This window comes from Lycorma delicatula, chromosome 13 (assembly GCF_047948215.1).
Source record: "Lycorma delicatula isolate Av1 chromosome 13, ASM4794821v1, whole genome shotgun sequence".
NCBI lineage: Eukaryota > Metazoa > Arthropoda > Insecta > Hemiptera > Fulgoridae > Lycorma > Lycorma delicatula.
The window spans coordinates 4,611,096-4,632,320 of record NC_134467.1 but is presented as its reverse complement, the minus strand read 5'-3'; the positions used below and the strand labels follow the sequence as shown (position 1 = coordinate 4,632,320).

Sequence of the window (21,225 nt, the reverse complement as noted above, 5' to 3'; positions counted from 1 at the left end):
GCGAGAGCCACAGGGCAGCGGACTGCAAAGAGGCGTCCAGATGTCTGTCCTGTGGCGTTGAGGGGTACCGCACAGGCTCTACAGCATGTCCTAGAGGAGCTGAAAGGAGATCGTCGTCGAGGATCGGTCATAATAAAGCACGAAAATGAAGATTATACAAGTTAACTTGAATCACGCAGCACTGGCACATGATTTTTTGGCCAGATACGCCTCGGAGATGGGCGTGGATATTGCGCTCGTCTCCGAGCCGTACATAATTCGGTTCCGACCGGGGGGGGGCACCTGTCAGGACGTGGTGGTGCTGCCATTCCGATATGCGGTCTTTACTCATCAGAGAAGTTCGCCTAGGAAGAAGTTACGTTAGGGCGAGAATTGGAAAGATTTACTCTTTACTCTTGCTATATATCGCCGAATATTCAAACGGAGAGGTTTGAGGAGTCGGCTGATATGGCGAGGGATCTCTTTGCGCATCCCCCTGCATTAGTCGCGGGAGATTTCAACGCGTGGTCCATGCATTGGGGATCTGTTAGGACCGACAATCATGGAATAATATTAATGGAAACAGCTGCGACGCTGGACCTTATCTGTCTGAACAGTGGAGATGTTTTTACATTCAGGCGGGGTGCAACAGGATTTATTGTTGACATAACGTTTGTGACTTTGAATAAACGCGTGGAACTGACCACGCGTACTGGCGATTGGCAGGCGTGAGAGGGCCTCTCTGATAGTGACCACCAGCCGGTCATAACGATAATATTGGAGGAAGAATCTGATGGGGAAGGCCCTCCAACATTCAACGGTTGGAGCACCAAAAACCTGGATCCTGATGCTTTTACACAGGCGCTTGATCTCAGAACAGTAAGCGAAGGGCGCACAGTGGAGGAGAAGGCATCTCGTTTAGTGGGTTCAATTTAGGCGGTGTGTGCCAGTCTACCGCGAAGGTATTCCAGAAAGGGCCACCAGCCGGTATACTGATGGACCCCTGAAATCGCGGAAAAGAGAAGGCCTGCCACAGGGCTAGGAGATGCATGACGAGGGAATACCTTCCTGCCCTTAGACATCCTTACAGATAGATATCGTGAATTCAAGAAGGATCTTGTTAGACGCATCCGAGATGTTAAGAAGAGGTCTGGGAAGAAACTAATTTCGGAAGCAGAAATGGATCCACGGGGCGGGTCTTACAACATACTGATAAAGAGGATCTTAAGGCTGTTACTCAGGATGTCCATCAGAATTCCTGCCCTCGTCACTCTTCACTCACACGTCGTCATAATGCAGGCCTTGGAGGAACACGAAGTGCCTTTGCATTTGCGATGAACGGTTCGTTCCTACTTATCGGGACGCAGGCCTGTGTCGGGTATCACGAGAAACAGTTCTGCGGAACCTTCATAGAAGAGCGCCTCAGGGTCGGTACCTGGACCGACTCCTGGAACATGAGTTACGATGGCGTTTTTCGAGTTGCCCTTCTGCAGGATATAACGATAATTGGTTATGCCGACGACCTCGCCTTGGTGGCCAAGACGAATACAAAGAGAGAGGACATCGACAAAATACGAGAAGCATACACAATAATAAAAGATTAGATGCGGAGAGGGGATTTACACTAGCTCCAGATAAGACGGAGGTGGTAGCGATCGGCGTGGCTACGAAGAGACCGATTCTCAAAGTAACATTAAAGGATAGGAGAATAGTGTAGAGGCCAGCAATAAATCACCTCGGCATATGATATATTGGGTTAAGATTTGGCACACATGCAGTACAGATAGCTAATACAGCCGAGAGGACTGCAAGATTAATAGCTTCCTATTTAATACTGGTGGACCGACTATACATAGGAAAATATTAATTTTTTGCGAGAGTGACGTATGCTACAACGCTGTACGGTGTGGAGCTTTGGGCTGATGCAACGAGATTTGCAAAATATCGTGAAATTCTAGAGTCGGTTCATAAACGATGTTGTCTGCGAATCATAGCAGCGTATAGAACAGTCTCTAAGGAGGCAGCTGAAGTCGTGGCGGGTGCAACGCCGATAGATTTGGTTATTTTGCAGAAGAAGAGGCCCTGCCATTAACGAGACAAAAAGCGTATAACATCCCAGCTAACAGAATGGAGATTCGGAAGGAACGGCGGGACTGATATCGCCTTATAAGCGATATCGGGAGTTGGTGTAGGAGGACCCACGGCTCGCTGGGATACAGCTTAACAGTTCCTGGCGGGTCATGGCGATTTCAGGGCGTATCTGTATAAATACGGTCTGAACCACACGGATCGCTGCCCTGACTGCGATGAGGAAGAAATTCCTGCCCACGTGAATTTCTCTTGCCCGAGGTTTGATGAAGAACGCAGGGAGATGTTAAATATGTTAGGCTTGGAAGGCAAGTTCCGTTCAAAGAACACACAAAGCGTAACGGTAAAAGGAGTTAAAGAATGGAAAGCGGTTGAGAACTATGTTAAGGCGATGGATAAGCTACATATTTATTAATAGTCCCGCCAGGAAATGAACGTCGAAGGGTGCAGGGGCGGATAGGCCCACGGCTGAGCGCTTAGCTTATCAAATTTAATTTGATAAAAAGAAAAAGATAAAACATAGGCAATGATAAACAACAGAAAGGAAAACAGCAAAGACAAAGATAAATTAATATAATACATACTAAAAGTTGCAGAATTTTACTATTTAGGGAGTAAAATTAAAAAAAGTAACTCAAGCAATGAGAGTTTTCATGCAGAAAAAATCTGCAAATAATAAATTTTAAATTGGAAAGAACTTCTTAAAAATTACTGTGGTAAGTGTAACATTTTACGGTTGGGAAAAATAAACAATAGTAAAAACTTTAACAGAAAACAACAGTCTTAGCTATATGATAAAAACATAAAAATTTGAAATGAAGATGACTTAATAGGAGAGAAGAAAAGTTTTGAAGAATGTTTTAAAAAGAGGTGAATTACATTTAAAGACATCTATTAAGCTGTCCAGATACAGCTAATTTTATGATTGAGATATTTGTAGAAGGTAATAAACTGTGGAAAAAGAAAAACATTGGAGTACATGAAGAAGGTAACCGAGGACAGTGGATGTTCTAATTATGTTTGAGGTTAGAATATTAAATTATAACTGAAAAGTAAATTTTTTGTTTACTGAACACTATTACCGGCGTTTCATAACTTCCTGGTAATTAAAAATTAACAAGGCTATGTAAAAGTAAGATAAACTGTATTTTGTGCTTTTAACAGCTGTTTCAAATGAATCTTTCAAAAAAGAAAGTGAAACTCAACTTTTTCAACTCAAATGCTTGTGGAATGAACAAGTTGCATTTCATTAGCAACCAAATTAAAATGTACTGCTTTGTTTCGAATATCTTGATAAAATGCTAACGTTATCATCATTATTAAATATTACTATGTCCACGAATATTCTGAAAAATAATATCTTTCAGCCTCTCAAAATTATGTCAGTACAAGTTTTTTTCTAGATGCAAAACTGGGTGGTCAGATCCATAGGTAGGCTCCCAAAATTAATATTTATATAAAGAAAAATTTACTTAATTTTAACTTATCCTTTCACATACTATATTTATAAACATGCAACCCTCACTAAAATCAATCGATCTTAAAAAATAAGAATATTCACTTTATGAAACTTGACAATATAAACGTTTTGTACAATATACTTTGGCTTGTGAAAAAGGGCCTTATTATTCTTTAGTTTCTAGTTTTATTACTAAATTACCAACCCATTTAGAAGATCTTCCCAACAATTTATTTAAAAAAAATTTCTTTTACAAAAAGATAAGTTTTATAACATAAAAAAATTATTAATTTTTTGCATCACTGTATGCACAAATGTGTGATCAAATAACTTTCATTATGCCATACTTATTTTAAAAATGAAAGTGTATGTTTGGAGTGTCGCTTTATATGGAAGTGAAACTTGGACAATCGGAGTATCTGAGAAGAAAAGATTAGAAGCTTTTGAAATGTGGTGCTATAGGAGAATGATAAAAATCAGATGGGTGGATAAAGTGACAAATGAAGAGGTATTGCGGCAAATAGATGAAGAAAGTAGCATTTGGAAAAATATAGTTAAAAGAAGAGACAGACTTATAGGCCACATACTAAGGCATCCTGGAATAGTCGCTTTAATATTGGAAGGACAGGTAGAAGGAATAAATTGTGTAGGCAGGCCACGTTTGGAGTATGTAAAACAAATTGTTGGGGATGTAGGATGTAGAGGGTATACTGAAATGAAACGACTAGCACTAGATAGGGAATCTTGGAGAGCTGCATCAAACCAGTCAAATGACTGAAGACAAAAAAAAAAAAAAAATTTTAAATTATTAATATGGGTTTTAACAATTTTTCTTTTAACGCTCAAGGCTTTACACAGTTTCCTTCGATTCATTCAAGCACAGAGACAGTTCCTTTTTTTATCTATGGAGTAGCACCGCACCGATTCATATAGTAAATTTAAGATAAATTGTTACTAAATTAATAATTATTGTCAATATTTTAAGATAATACTGCCAATAAAAAAATGTTGTACATCAACCTAGGAGCAAACTACCTCATAATAATTATGAATTTGATGAAAATTACAGTTACAATAACCTGAAAACGCTGTCGCCGTCTTGCCTGTGGCTTTACGGAAAACAGATTTCAACCTACAAAAATTCTAACAAAACACTGACAAAGTAACATGGACTGTGTTAATAGGTTACGCAAAATTTTGTCGATTAACTTTACTGAGCATAAATTAATCAGAGAGTTTGTCATTTCCAGATTCGTTTGTAGTTGAGGTTCGTTATTTAGCATGTAAGAGAAGCTGTAAGTACTCCAACTATAAACGATTAATTATTTTTCGCATTTAAGTTATGTTCGAATATACAACTACGTAAACAAATTCGCAAAATATTTTTGTAGAAACTGGTAAGTAAAAAATTTAAAAACACTAGCAAACTTCGTTTAAACTGAAAAGGGATTTTATAAGAATAAATCAATTTTAACCTAGTTAAGCCGAAAAAATTACACGATAAAGAAACGACTGTACCTTTCGAATTAATGAACAAAACACAATTAGTGCACAAAATGTAATTAAAATAACAAAAAATTTACCCAAATAATGATCAATCTATAAAATACAAACTTACTGCATTGGCCATAAGGTCACAAACTACACAAAATGCCCGAAGAGAAAAACGCCGGGAACGCAGCAGACTAATCAACCACACCAGTGTTACTTCAATTGTATAAATGGCGACCGCGATGATTTTCAAATGGATGTATGACAGCACAGATTATTTTGGTATATCATACATTAAATAGAAATATTTTTTTTTTAATTTACATTTACATTCTGCTTGATGGTAAAATTTCTTTTAACTTACTTCTGAATATTGGAATATAATAATAAAATAAATAAAATTCGGGAATAATATATGATAATATATATATTATATTACATTATATAATAATATATATTAAACAAAAATTAACTTCCAGGGGTGAAATTTTTTTTTAATTCGCCACACTTAATAAAGTTAAGTACATTTTAATAAAACGTATAGTAAAACAACAAAAATCAAGAAATAAATCTATGATACCTTTGTTGAATTACCATGCTTTTTCTTCCCAATGTATAAGAACAAACTCAAAACACGGGTTCATAACGAAATCTCAATGTTGTTATTTTAAAAGCATAACAGTAAATCCAGACAAACACATTTTTACAAAATTTTCTAGTGTTGAAATCATGAATAACAAAGTACATTTTTTTTAAGAATATATTGAGGCCAAAGAAAAATGTAAAATTGACAACTACAATATTCTTATTAGAAAAAAATTACCTATAAATTAATTACAAGTGCATTATTAAATTTATTTTTACACAAAAATATTGCACTGTTTAAAATCATAGCTACGTAGTCGAACATAATTTTTTACTTCTAAGTTAAGAGACGATATTTATGAATTCGTTTGAGTTTTTGTGTTCTATAATGAGGTAGTAGAGGAATTTAATGGTATCTTGTTTTCGTGCGGTATAATTTATGTGGACAATTATTTTGTGAGCTTTTCATTATGTTTCGGCAAATATTCATGTACTTTTCTAATTCACAAAATACACTTCACTGATATATGCAATAACATACATGAACATGGCGGCTGGAGAAGAATGTGACGATTTTGAAAGTTGGGAAGAAATGGAAGATGCTGGGGTATAGTTGTATTATTTTGTTATTAATTTTCATGAAAAATAATTGTAAATCGTCTGAAACATATTTATTAACATGGCCTTTTCTTAACACTAATTTTTCATTTTACGTGCAGTTTTCCTTGGATCACACCTGGTTTTCATTGTAATTACGTGATTTATTAACGATTTTTAATTTATTTTAACTGGTATTCTATTTCTTCTAAATCTATTGGTCTTATTAGTCCACTGAACAAATTATCTTTTCATTTATCTTCACGTGATTACGTTTTAAAGTTTGGTTAGGACGTAAGGTTATTTTTATCGATATCTGTTACAATTATTTCATAAACATTTATGTAAAATATTTCTAATAACAACATTTATTACATTTCTTAAATGTAATAAATACACTTTAATAGACGAAGTGTTATAATATGCCTTTTCCTAAATGAAATGAATGAGTGTAAGAAATTTGTAGAGTAACCTCTGTGCTGTATTTCAGTATACAATTTTAATTACGTATTACTGTACAATGTTTGTTTTCGAAAATGATTTTACTATCCCGATTTCGTGTATTCATAATTTCAGGACAAATTTTTATAAAATACTAAAGTTAGTTGTAAATAATGTAGCTAACATTCAAAAAACTTAAATGTTAAATGTATATAGTAAAGAAAATGTTGGTTATATTTTCCTTTTTTGTAATTTAACACAACCATTTAATTGTAAATTCTATTACCTTTTATTTTGAAATGTGGTTATCTGCTTTATTATTGTGATTGTTTTTTTTTATATTCACGATTTCATAAAAATGTATTCAATGATAGGAGTACTGTAGATATCATTTTCTCCTTTTTTGTGCAGAATGATTTATTATTTTTCCTTTATTAATATTTTTTAATAATTTCTTTGTTTAAATGAAGATATATCTGAGAAATGAAGGTTACTAATTCTCAAATGTTGTTGATGCTACAACAAAAAGTTGCTTTAAAACCTACCTAAATATCTTAAAATTAAGATATGTATTAGCTGATGCTTGAATCCATGTATCACTATACATCCTTATATTATTTTGTTTTGAAGAAAAATAATTTTCTAGTAGAATTGTAACTTATTTGTTTTTAATATTAGTAAAAATTACTTTTTTGTACAATTTTCAGTAAACATACATATATTTTGCTTTACCATTATAAGAACAATTTGGTTAGATTTGTATTTATTTTCAAAGTGCTGTTTTTCTAGTAGATTAATTTATGGCTTCTGTTACTTGAATGGCCATTTTTTCCATTTTGACTTGATTTTATTTTAATATTTAATTATAATTTTTTTTATGCCTGCATTGATTTATTTAGCATTGGGCTTCTTTTCTGTTAACCTAATTTTCGCTTTTCATACGACTGGTTGAAGGCTCATTACTGTTGTACAGAACTCTTAGATTTGGAAACATCTGCTTTCTTCTGTTTCAATTTTAAATTGTTTTCTTCTGATAGTTGACTTTTCAATTTGTCATTGATGATAAGTTACAGTTTTAGTTAATGCTGGTGCCAATTGTGACAGCATGTCCTCCGATTTAAAGGAAGCTATAGCTACAGGAGCAATAGCAACTGTTGCTTATGATGGAATCTTTGGCCTTCTGCAAAGTAGTTTTCCTGGCTTCAAAGTAACTGACTTTTTGTAGTCTTGATCTATTTTAAAGCTACTTCTTCTTTGTAGATTGAAAAATTCCTAGATCTTGCAGAATGATGCCAATGACAATTAACACAGATAGGTGGATCCCTGCACTGGTCATCAGGATGTAATAGATCACCACATACACAGATTTGCTTCCTTGTACAGTGTGCTACTGTGAGTTTGAATTGTTGACATCCATAGCAGCACAAAGGAGTTTGGATAAATGGATGTATCTCCAACCTGTGAAAATCCAGCTTTTACCTTCTCTGGACACTTCGGCTTATTGAAGGTTTACATGTGCAACTTAGAGGATAGAACTTTCCCATTATGTCATGTACTTAGTAAACGACACGCAACAACAACTTGCTCATGAAGTTCCTCTATGATTTTTTTTTCTGTGCAGTTTAACAAATCTCTGCACTTCGCTACACAATTTGAGAAATTCACGGTACTATGGGGGTGTAACCTCACTGTCCAAGACTCTGATCTTCTTAACTTTGAGTAGCCATGACGACTGTACATCAGTCAGTTTCAAAAAACAGTCCAAGCAGTCTTCCTTGTTTGTTTTACTGGTCCCCAGTAGCTTCCATGATACCTGAAACTAACACTAAAGCACTGACTTTCAAGAAACTCCCTCCCTTCTTTTAGTTAATCACCAAATATTTTGGAATTGTTCTATTATTTTTCAGTTGAAACTTGGTTTGCTTTGTCTTCTTAACTTCTATATGTCACAAGGTGCAGGTGGAGTAATGGTTGGGTGTGTCCTTAGGGTCATTGATCTTGCCTGGTGGGTTCCCCCAGTCAGCCTTTTCCCACAAATTTAACCCAGGTTGGGGTGTCAGATACTGCCTGACCCATGATACCTACATCCTAGGGCTCACACATACCAGTAAGTGCTCAGATATCCTTACCTAAAGTATAATCCCTGCCAAGGGCTAAAGTGACTGATGCGGCACAAGACTTTGGCACAGCTTGTCCACATTCTCAACCTGGCTCCACAACTGGGAGGAGGGATAGGACTCCTCATTCGCACTCTGTTCAGTGTAGACAAAAACAGAACATGGTCATGCCTCCACTGCAAACTGTGAACTGGAAAGCACAACTGCAACCAGCTCGAACAATTCAGGAGCGCCTGAGCAAAGCAATTGCCTCGTTGGCTGACATAAGTGAAGGTACTGAAGTACCATGTTGTTATCCACCCCAGGAAAATAATATTGTATATTATCATTTTTTTAATATTCCTATTAAAATTATCATACCAGCCCATTAGTGATTTTATTAAGAACTCTTTGCTATAAATTCTTGGGCTTGCTTTGTCATATTTATGACTATGTTTATTTTTATGTACTTTTGCCCCATATTGAAGGCAAATTTGTATCAACTGTTAGGCCAAATTTTTCTTCCTTCTTAAGGAAAGATTTCAAAAAATAAAAACAAAATAATCACTCATAACATAGTGATGATAGCAAATAAATGAGAGAGAAGTGATTATAAAGTTAAAAAATGAATTGAATTAAAAATCAAAAAAATCAAGTACAGTAGAATTAATTAATTATATAGTAAATAATTAAGTAAAATAAGTAAATAAAAGTAAGAAACTAGAATTTTACTTACTGATAAAAATAAGCTTCACTTTATCCAGTTCAGCACAAATGTTTTTGTGATTACTCTAGCAATTTAAGAACTGCAGTTAGTGCTTCATTGCATACCTGTACTTTGTAACAGATAGAAGGTTATTAAAGAGTATATAAAGCTTAGAAGTATATATTATATAATTAAACTTTATATAATATAACATAACATATATATTTTTACATAACATGTTTAAAACATGTTATGTAAAAATAAGAATTATGAAGAGAATTTATAAGCTTTACAGAATCATAAGTTGATTGAAGATAAAGGTTAACACAAAATGTAAATGTTTTTTAGAACTTGAATCATTAGCTGAAATTAAGAGTATTTGCTGGTCTTTGTATCATTTATCACAATAAAGTGGTTTAAATTACTCATCTTGAAAGGTTCTTCATTATTTAAATTTTAAACTTATTGTGTAGTAACTGTGTGACAACTTAAGAAAACAGATGTACCAAAATGGTGATTGGTTTCTCAAAAACATTGTTGATGAACACATAGATCTGATGCTGTATTTAAATGTAAACCGAGGCACGGTTTTTTTTTATCTGGGTTTGTTAATTTAAGAAAAGGAACTGCATCATCATTTTCTTGGATCAAGAGAAAACCTTGAACAGAGCATTAAACGGTTTGGTAATTATTAAATACGGCAACCAAAGTATAGTAAAGTCCTTTCTTAGCCGAAATATTGTGTTGAATTGTATAAAAGTAGTTGTCTGGTTTGATGGAGGTAAATATCATTATTTTTTTAAGAGTAAATTGCTAAATTCACATTTACAAATAATATAAACATACGGATAAGTTAAAATTTTTAATTTACTGAATATCAGTTTACATGATTCATAATTAACAGGTGTCAAGTGATGATCAAACAGCTTATTTTTCATCATATTATTAAAAATTAAAGAATTTTTGAGGACGACCAAGAGGTAACAATTTATAAGAGAGTGTATGTAGACGTAATAGATTTTCTGTATCGATGACAAGCTTAGTGTTTAATTTAGGTGCTTAAAAGAAAAATGATATCATTTGATTTTGTTGTAGATAAAATCAAATTGATAATCAATCCTTAGAGAATTTGTCATCTAAAGAGATTTTGCCCAGAAATTTAGCTTTATGGGTGACAACTATTTTACTAGCAATTTTACAACTACCTGAGAATCATGATGTGAATAAAACAATTAAAATAAAATGTTTAATTTAATAGTAATATTATTTATTTTTTAGGTCTTGGATAAAAAATTTGAGAATTTGAAAGCCGCCATGTCAACAACCATACAAAAAGATCTGAGGTATTTATTTTTCTGCTATATTGTTTTTTTTTTTTTTTTTTTTTTTTTTTTTTATTAACTATTACAAAATAAATATTATATTTAGTTGAGTTTACAATTCCCTTTTATATCTGTAGATCTCTTTTGACCATTTTTTTTTATGGCATTTGATCGTTTTTATGTTAGGTGAAGCCACAAGAAAGATAGTAATTTTTTTAGAGCTGTAATTCTGATTCATACTTTGCTGATTGTCAATTAATTAATTAGATCGGTAAATATTTTGATATATATGTATGTATATTGTTTATGCTTCTTGTTCAAATGTATTATATAATTTCTAATTATGTTCTTTCTATTATCATCATTAATATAATTAAATTTATTTCTGTATATACTATTATAATATTTTTTAATAATTTGGTTTCATCATATTAATGATTATTATATTTGAAAATATTACAAACTACTTTATTTTATATCATATTCTGTGTTTTTAAAGTAAGATCCGTTTTGAAATAAAAACAAAATTGAAAAATATAAACAAACTTCATTACTTACACATAAAAACTACATTTATTTACTACCTTTTTACGTAGCTAACTTCAATTTCAAAACATTTTTCAACGCTTTTTCATTCCCCCTTTGAAAAATTTTGTTGCCAGTGATTTAAACCGTGCATTAATGCTATTTTTCATTTCAACCTTTCATCATCATCTTCAAAACTTTGCGATTCAAACTACATTTTTAACGTGAAGAAAAAAATAATTGCTAGGAGCAATTAAGCCAGGATTATAGTGTGGATGATTGAAGATTTTCCAGTGAAATTTTTCCAATTGCCTTTGTCCGATTTGCTGTGTGCAGCTGATTTGATTCCAGATCATCTTAAATGAAGTGGCTAAAAATTTTAAAGATAATGAAGGTGAAAAAAACATTTTAAGTTCAGTCGGTATTAATTTATTACTGCTTAGTGTTCATTTCTTTGTGATTAGCCTTGTTTTGATTTTTTTTTATATCGGCAGGAGTGGTATTAGCAGTAGTGGTAAGCCTGATACGGTTGTCTTTCTGGCTGAAGATGGAAGAACACATTACGTACCTCCTGAACCAACAGTTAAAATATTAAAAAGACCATCTGTTAATAATTCACACAATGCTGGTGGTGATGGATTCATCGTGAACGGCGATAATTCTGTTAAACCTAAACATCCTATTAAAACCCTTCAGCAGGTTTGTTTATTTTAAATACTGCACCTTGCTTATAAATATTTAATGTACGCCATATGTGTAGGAAGAAATATGCAATTTTTTTGTTTTGTTTTGTGCAAAAGTAACTTATAACAGCTACACTGATTTTCATAAAATGGTTAATAAATTATTTATTTTCATTTAGTTTGTTATTCTGAGCGCATTTATTTTTTATAAGAGCTAAACAGCAAGTTTTTTTTTATAAAACAAATTCCAAAATTGTTTTCGTACTCAGTGGTGATGTTCAGTAAAAAATGATTGAAAATCATTTTTTGTTTCGTAATAAAATTATATATGGGAAAAAAGTAGATGATGTGGTTCACATTAGTATTCTTTTTATTAGTATTCTGTATTTTTAACTAACTAAAAATGGATATACACTGTCCGTGGCTGCCAAATAGAATAAGTTTGAGCAAATTAAAATGCGCTATGTGGCACACAAATTTTGGAGACCATGGGAAATGATCCGACTTCATCAGTTATTTAACACATTCACAACAGATGAGCATGTACCATGTATGGATTTATTTTAATTCATAATATAACTTATTTCAATATATAATATATAGAATTTATAGAGTTATATTATTTATTCAATATATAGACAATTTGAACCGACTGAAGGCGTAATAAGATATTTTAGCCGAATAACAAAAGATGCTGATATACATTATATTCATTGATTTCAACCGACTTAAAAAAATTGACACGAAAATTTCATTTCACTGTTTCTATTACTCCAGGTATCCTCATATAGCAATTTATTGTGAGATAATTTGGTGATTTTTTTTTGGATTCCATTAACAATTCTTTAAAGAGTTCACTAAACATTTTACGCGTTTCGTTGTCCATTTTCTACCATGCATTGAAGAAGAGAAACACCACACCTTCCTCATTGACTTAACAGTTTGACCCCTTATCCATTGGTCTAAAAAACTACTAATGAATTCTTTGCCCCATAATTTATAGTTTTACAGCACACTTCTTTGCCTTTCAGGTCGAGGTAATGATTAATAATATCTTTCCTTTCCATAGTGTATTTCAAAAGTTCATAAATATTTTTCTATTCTTTGGCTACATTTGCAGTCGCATCTTAGTTTAATTTGTTTTTATTATTTTGTACATCACACTTCCAACGTTTATTAACTCTTTTTTTTTCACCAGAATATTAAGAACCTTTCTCAGTATTTTTTTTTTTTATTATCGTTTACGTGCTTCACTTTGTTGAGTTCTTTCTCTGTTCATTTATTTAATTTTCAATAGGTAGCTGTTCAGATTCTTTCATCTTGTCTAAATTGTGCCCTTCTAACTGCTCATCTTGTGTGAGTAGCTTTTTATCTTTTATTTCTGGTTTTTTTTTCATACATGTAAGTCTTATACTATACCTTCATAATCTTGTTCTTGTTCTATATTATTTGTTCTTGTCTATATTATTATTATGTTTACTTAGTACTTTTGAGTTAAGTATTGTAAAGCAATGAAACCTGAAAAGTGAAACTGATTTAAAATTAAATTTATGTTATAAGTAGATTTTGCCGTTATTTAATATGTCCTGAAAATTTGCAGTCGTTAACCAGTGTTTTAGTCTTAATTCTTCAGGCTCATTCAGAAAACAACTGTTTAACTAACTATAATTTTTTTGAATTGAAATAGTAGTCTGTAAAAGTAAAAATGAAATTTATAACACTATCTCAACATTAAATTTTCCTTTTATTAAAAAACAAATGGGAAAAAATTTGTGAATAGAAAAAACACAATTCTGGAAGAAAAAAGATTCAATTCCTGTTGTACTGTACTTTGATTACTTTTTTATCAACAAAATTTAATAACATAACCATTTAATTTTAGCATTAAAATTGTTTTAGTCAGCAAAAAACTGACATAACATTTAAATAATTAACAAATTACACTATGGTGGACAACTCTGATCTATTTTAGTAATAGAAAAATGCATGCATCTGTTTATCTACAAATAATTTAAGATTCTTAATCTTCATAACATAACTAAAAATGTAAAAAAGAAAGTATTATTTTGTAGTCATGATTAAAAAAAAAATGTAAAACATAAAAATCGATAATAATAATAAAATAGTAAAAGACAACGTACAATGTACAACTTGATATTAACTGTAAGCACAATATACACGACTGATCTTTCCTACATATTCTTCCTATCAAAACATATTGCTGTTAAGTTGCTATTTACAAAAAAAAATGAAACCTTTAAAACGGTTCAAAATTGAGACTTAGGAGTTTTACCATTGTGTTTACAATAAAATTACTTATTGTGTAGAATAAAAAAACAATTTTCTAAAAAAAAAAAGATAAGTTATACAGTTAACGAATTAGGCTGACAATATACAATAAGAAGGTTGTATTCCTTTTGAAGAATGGTGTTAATCCCGTCATGTGAAAAAAATCATGATAAAATAGTGTTTTTAAATTATGCAACTGAAAATTACAATAAAATTGAATTTTATTTAAATATCAGTCATATGGACCAAATTGCAATCAGATTACAATTTTTAAAATAATTACTACATGATGACTTTGTGTTCTCTGTTTAATCATTTCTGTACATTTGATAATTTCAAATTTCATTAAAAAATGTTCAGTAAAGAACCAACCATTCAGATCGAACAGTGGCTCTTGAGTTTAAAGTGAACTTACATATATAGAAGTACACATTCTGATTTATTTGCATACAAGGAAGGGTTGCTCAATAATTTAAGAAATAAATGGCAACTGCAGAAAAACCATTTAATTGTAGAATAAACTGAAACTGTTTATTCAGCAGAAAATATCAGCCGCTTGAAAAATTTTCCATTTAAAAATTCCAGCTTCCCTTGAAATGTGTATATGGAAGAACAGTAGGATGTGAAAATGCAAAAAGAGAATTTAATGGAGTAATTCTAGCTGAATTCACTTGCAGAATGTAAAATGGTAAACATTAACCGTGCAAATTTTTATAAGTGGAACAAACAGCTTTAAATTGAGCAGAACAAATATCACTGATTTTCATCGCAGTGGAAGACCAGTGGAAATTTTTAATGATGCTTTGCAAAATCACATTAATCTTTTTTCAGAAGGAGAGAAACAAAAAGTTTGTAGTGTGTCAGCACTGTACATTTGATTTTCATGATAAACTGAATTACCACAAAACATGTTCAAAGTGGATCACAAGAGAATTGACTCGCACAAAGACACCTAAATTTATATATTTATGGAACTTAAACGTTTTAGAAAAAGTTAATGCTATCTTTGATCGCATAATAATTTGTGATGAAACTCTGTTTCATCATTTTGAGTCAAAATCCAACTTCGGTTAGTCATTAGGAAAAAATTCAAAATGTACATGTCAGCTGGTAATGTGATAACAATTTTTTTTTGCACTATAAATAGTAATATTACAATAATAAGTACTACTGTAACTTAGTAAAAAATAAAGTAAAGTGAAGCCAGCAGTAAGAAGGAAACGTCCCAGTTTTCTCTCAAAAGGTTAATTTTGAGATTAACCTTTGAGAGTTAATGTACTTGAATGAAGCTAGGAATTATTTTTAAATGTAGCTTTAGTTTCATTGTCATTGAATAAATAAAAATTTTTTTTACAGCCGTTTGTCTCTTTAAATATTGAATGACTTTTGTATTACAATGTTTATTTGTTATAATTATGGATTTATTTTTTTACAATACTTTTTCTGTTTTCAGCGAGAAATGGAATATGCTGAAGCTAGGCTAAGAATACTTGGGGAAGCGCAGAGTCCTGATGAAAGGCCAGCATTGTTAGAAAAGTAACACGTCTAATTTTTGTATTATCTTACTAATTTTATTTTATTTTTTTATTTGACGTGTATGTAGTGAAAGTTCAGCGTAGTAAGTAGTTATTTCAAGTTCCCCCTTTCAACCCTACCTGGATTATCCTATTCACTAGAATAATTAAAATGGTGATTGGGGTCAAAATGACCCCTACCTCTCATTTCATTCTTATAGAACTTACTTAATTACACTTTTTCCCATTTTCCAGACTACGTTTTTGTCCTTTAAACAATTTATTGAAATTTTTCAAGTTTCGTTATTTTGATGGAAATTTTTTTATAACCTCAATTTTACAGTGATAAATTTTTGTGTTTAATACTGTATTGTTGTATTTCACCTATTTCTTTAAGAGAGAGAAATAATGAACTTAGTTTCATGTTATTTATCTATCTATCAGTCTGTTCATGTTCTTTAGAAACATGATGGACCTGATTGACATTTTCAATTGTCGCATCAGTTTGGTCTTTCTAATTCAAGTTTTTCACTTTTTTTGGAGAATTCAGATGTAAAATAAATAAAGTGATAAATTGTAACTAAAGAGAACATGACTGCTGTGTTTTCTCAACTTTTTTTTCAACTATATCACCAAGTCCAGTTAAATTCCATTACAGGTATACATGTTTGCCAAAAACAGAACCGAGTGGCAAGTCTTAGATACCAACTCAATGTTGTCTGAAAGGAAGGTTGTAAATGTCTTAAAGGAAATAGGAGATCCTATAATGCTTACCACTAAATGATGATTCCATCATCAGTATCTCCCGTCTACTTTTTAACTATCAAGCCTTCATCTTTCGAAGAAATACACAGAATCAAATGGTTAAAAAACAAAGTGATAATTACTCAAGTAATTGGATGTAATGATCACTGTAATATATCGTTAAAGTGCTTTATGTATGAGAAGTATCTCTGTATCTGGTCTTTGGTCACATTCTTGGGGGCCGATCTTCATCAAGGGGGCAAATTCTAGGAGTTACTGAGATTTCTTCATTTTTCTGTCTGATAGCTCATAGAGTTTGTTCTTATCTTGGAGATTTGGGATAAACTTGTGGAAAATTATATTTACTGTTATCTCTTAGGTGAAAATGTAATAGTTGAACAATTATTTCCAAGCAAAAAAAGATTCAAGTAAATCCACATCTGGATGTACTTGCATCTTTTTTTGCTTGCCCAACAAACCATATAAATGCATTTTCAAAATTGTGGATGCGGTTGACATAAATAAGTCTGTAATATCATCCCAAACTTAATAAAAAGAACGTTTGTCTAAAAGCATGGAGAGTATATTGCTTTGTCTCGTGAAGCCATTTCTGAACCAAAGAATGAATATGACAACACAACCATTTTTACATCTCTTCAACTTGAAAAGAAAAAAAATTGGTTAGCATAATGAATAGTGAAAAAGCATAAAAAAATTTAGAATTTATTAAAATAAAGAAATTGTAATGATTGATTCAAAGTCTTAAATTTCACAAAAACTAAAAATTCACATAAAATATTTCCAACAAGATTTATTTTTTTCATCAATGTTCTTATTTAAGACATTATGCTAAAACCACCCCTACCACAAAAGAAAGCCTAATATATGATAGATAAATATACTTAAAAAAGTTTGCGTGCGCACACACACATACACACACACACACATGTACATAAATACAGAAATATGATTCAACAGAAATTTTAACAATTTTTGCTGCTTGATAATTGCAAAACCATATTCAGTTATTCTAAATGAATCTCTGAATAAGTTTAAATAGCTTACATTTAAATATATGCCTCAAGTACCGGGTGTACAAAAAAGAACTGGGTGTCAAGAAATAATATAGTTTTTATTTTACAGAACTCAGTAGTGTTTTATGCATAATGTTGAAGCGATAACAATTGAGTTTTAGTTTCTCTGTCAGATAACATCTGGATTAAGACTGTTACACAAGCCTTGGGCTTCAGTACAGTGGGATTACCACAAGAAAAAGCACAGTGCAAGTATCGATTCCCAGAAATAACAAAATGAGTGACCGTTCTACAAATAAATTATATGTAAATCTATTGTAGGAATCTTCCAAATGAAAAAAGCCTATATAAGTGGTGTGAACAGTTTTCAGAAACTGGAAGCATTTTGAAAGGACACTCGCTGGTTTGGCCTTAAATACCAAAAGTTTACAACTTCTTTCCCACAAAGTCAAAAATGTGTTTAGTTCAGAGTGTTGTTATCGCTAAACATTCCTAAATGCATTGTCTATGTTGTTTGCAAACAATTGAATTTTTGTATTTATATAATCTATGAAATTAAACCTTAAGTTATACTTCTGTTGATGAAAGCTATTTGCAGAGCTGTAAATGAGTAAATGTTGTTTATATTGAGTTATACGAAGAGGTAAAAAAAATTTGGACTTCGTACTTTAATCTAATAGAACACAAATTTGTAATAAATAATCCACCTTTGAATAGGCTCAAGGTTTGTTGAAGAAAACGCTTGACCTTGCTCAGCCCAGAATCATATATCATGTGAAAATTTTTCAGCCCAATCACAAGCTTATATGGTTGTAATAAATGTAGCGAAATTTAAAAAAATGTTATTTTCTTCTTGTTTTTCAGAATATGCAGGATACAAAATAAAATGGAATCCGTCCCAGAGCTGTTTGAACAACAAATTAATCATTCAACATCATCAGTTACACCATCATCGACTATGACAATAATAAATAACACTTTGACATCAAAAACAAATAATATGATGACTACGGTTATGATGACACCGCCACCGTATTCGCAGCATCAACAGTTACAATCTGCGATGGCGATTACGTCTAGTAGTGTCAGTGTTAATAATAGTGGCGGTCTGTGTAATAGTTTTATGAATAACGGTTGTAATAGTAACGGTAGTAATAACAGTTATGTAAATACTAGTGGACAGTATATCAATAATAATATTAATAATCAATACGGCGGCGGTAGCAGCGGTTATAGTCTTCTTTGTCACAGTAATCAACATTATCATCATTTACATAGTAATCATTTGTTTAATAGCTCTTCACCTTCTGTTTTATCATCATCATCATCATCTACTATGGGAACAACTAATTTAGCAGCACCAGTACCGATGACGTATAATAATATAATGATATCTTCACCTATATCTCATAATTTAGCGATCAGACAACCGCGTGGACCAGATGGAACGAAAGGGTTTAATATCCGAACATTGCGGTAGCATTTTTATAATTTGATTATTACTATTATTATTATAAAAAACTATTATATACGTACTGTAATTATTATATTGTTTAATATTAAAACATATTATTATGTTTCATATTATTGCTATTATAATTTTTTTAATTTATTATTATTTTGATTACTATTATTATTACCATATGGTCGTAATAACTATATTATAGTAGTGGTAGTAGTAATATTTTGTTTAATGAGATAAATAAATAAAAATAAGTTTATTATATAATACACTTTTTATTATTATTATTATTTTATTATAATAATGGTGTCTGGAAATTAAGGTGCTATTGTACTTCAGAAATGAGATAGATCAGACTGTGTATGAGGGTAATGTGTAAAAATGAAATGTTGATATTAATTTACTACCGACTTGTAAAAATCGTGAAATATGAAATAACTTGTAAAAAGCTGGGATTTGAGAAGATTCTTGAGGTTAATAAAAGATGAGAAAGCTAATAAAAATGATTGGTTTTAATTTTAAAGAAATAAACCCGTTCGATCATTTTAATGGGTGGACCATCCATATCAATATGTCTTTGTTGATATAATAAAACTAAAGTTAGCACTTAGAAGAGTAATTTTATTTTAAACTTGTTTTTTTTTATGAAAGCGGATTGAATGCTTCTTGTTTATTTTGTGAATTTGATGTTATTTTGTTAGTTAAAAAATCTTCATAATTATAAGGTTTTTTTTTTATAAATTTCTCTTTACAGTTATCCATATGTATTCAAGAAAGACATGTTAAATTGATAGTTATATGGCAATTTCTAATAATAAAATTCTACTAGTTTGTATTCAATATAATTGGCCAAAAAAAAAAATGCCCCCAGGCCAACATTTTTGAAAAACGTTTTGCTTTTATTAAATTTTTTTCTATTTGAATTTATTCAAATAGAAAAATTAATTTTTAATTTTTTGGGGCTAGCAATATATGCTGCTACACCTACCTATAATGGAAAAATTTACAGATCGGCCAAAAAAATTCTAAAAAGATTGTTTTTTTTTTAAGTTTTGGGTCTTAAGGAGACATTGAAAAAAAATCTTTACAAAAAAAAGTTGTAAATAAATTCTAAAAAGAATATTTTTTGTTCCAATGCTTCGAAGTCCAAAAAATCAGATTTTGTTGTGCATATGTCATTTGTAGGTATGTACGTATGTTGACCTGTATTTGGTTTTATAACTCTGGACCTGATGACTGATTTTCTTTACTTAGTAGATGGTGGGTACTACCTTAGAGGGGAAAGAGTGTATCCGGTTTTTGCAAAAATTAGAAAAAGGTGCAGGGCTGTTTTGGCTGAAATAAAATATAAAATCATTACTGGGGCACGATAGCAAAAAAAAGATTTTATCCAGATGACAGACTACAAAAATTTATTTAATATTTCACCCCTGCACAAAGAATGAGAATAAATTTTTCATTTTTTAGCTATATCTTGCTTCAGAAAAAATTAATTGTAGTGTTTTTGCATCTATTTTTTTCTACATTAGTAGGCCTTCAAACTGCTATAAAAAATTTTTCCCTGTCCAACTCCATAGTCTGCAGTAAAAAAACATTTTTGAAAGTCTATTTTAGATTTAAATTAATTTTGTGAGTTACCTCTTGCATTTGCGATGTAAAAATCTGAATCTTTTAATCCTTTATTCTTTAATATTTCTTGAAAAAAAAAATTAGCCAAAAATTTTCATTCCCTTTCTAAAAAATGAAAACTTTGTTTATGGAAAATTATGGCTGTATGTTCATCTTTTAAACAGTTTTAAAAAATCTCTTTTTTAATAACACCGCCTAGAGATTATTTTCTTAAGAATTAATTTTACTTGAATTCTTCCCCGTGACTAGAAGTCATGTTTCAGGTCATTCTCTGATATGTTAGAATAAAGAATGAATTTATAATTTGGTTATTGTTTCGTAATAATAATGATTATTTTATCACAAATAGAGCTTTATAAAATTATTGAATTACACCAGAAAGTTTTTTCAAATATGAATCAGCTCGATTGGCAATATGGAGGAAAGTTATGCTGTTCATTGCTGGCTTTTTTTTAATTGATTATTGGAAATATTTTTGTACATTCCATCAAACAAACTAGTCTGCTTCTCTTTCAGAAACATCCAAAATAATAATTAAGACAAATTTTATAAGTTTCATCTGAATTCAGATATAAAATTGA

General features: G+C 31.0%; 2 protein-coding genes across 5 annotated transcripts in view; one reads left to right on the top strand and one right to left on the bottom strand.

The window, feature by feature from the left end:
* LOC142333642 (protein Loquacious-like) overlaps positions 1–5,289 on the bottom strand; it is a 61,899-nt gene extending 56,610 nt beyond the window's left edge. For all 4 annotated transcript variants that reach the window (XM_075381007.1, XM_075381012.1, XM_075381008.1 and 1 more), the window contains exon 1: positions 5,145–5,289. In XM_075381007.1, the coding sequence (XP_075237122.1) occupies positions 5,145–5,156 (12 nt within the window). In that variant the 5' untranslated portion in view covers positions 5,157–5,289. The remainder of the gene's footprint in view (positions 1–5,144) is intronic.
* A 606-nt stretch (positions 5,290–5,895) lies between these two features.
* Positions 5,896–19,518, top strand: LOC142334094 (uncharacterized). The gene is made up of 5 exons (XM_075381787.1): positions 5,896–6,209; positions 10,721–10,785; positions 11,784–11,988; positions 15,715–15,797; positions 18,418–19,518. Exons 1-5 carry the CDS (start codon positions 6,144–6,146, stop codon positions 19,031–19,033), a joined length of 1,035 nt encoding a protein of 344 aa, XP_075237902.1. The 5' UTR covers positions 5,896–6,143; the 3' UTR covers positions 19,034–19,518.
* The last annotated feature ends 1,707 nt before the right edge of the window (positions 19,519–21,225 follow it).

Coding starts and splice junctions, on each gene's coding strand:
- LOC142334094 (XM_075381787.1), top strand. CDS start 6,144: ATGAACATGGCGGCTGGAGAAGAATGTGACGATTTTGAAAGTTGGGAA. Junction 6,210..10,720: donor AAGAAATGGAAGATGCTGGG/GTATAGTTGTAT, acceptor TTTATTTTTTAG/GTCTTGGATAAAAAATTTGA. Junction 15,798..18,417: donor AGGCCAGCATTGTTAGAAAA/GTAACACGTCTA, acceptor CTTGTTTTTCAG/AATATGCAGGATACAAAATA.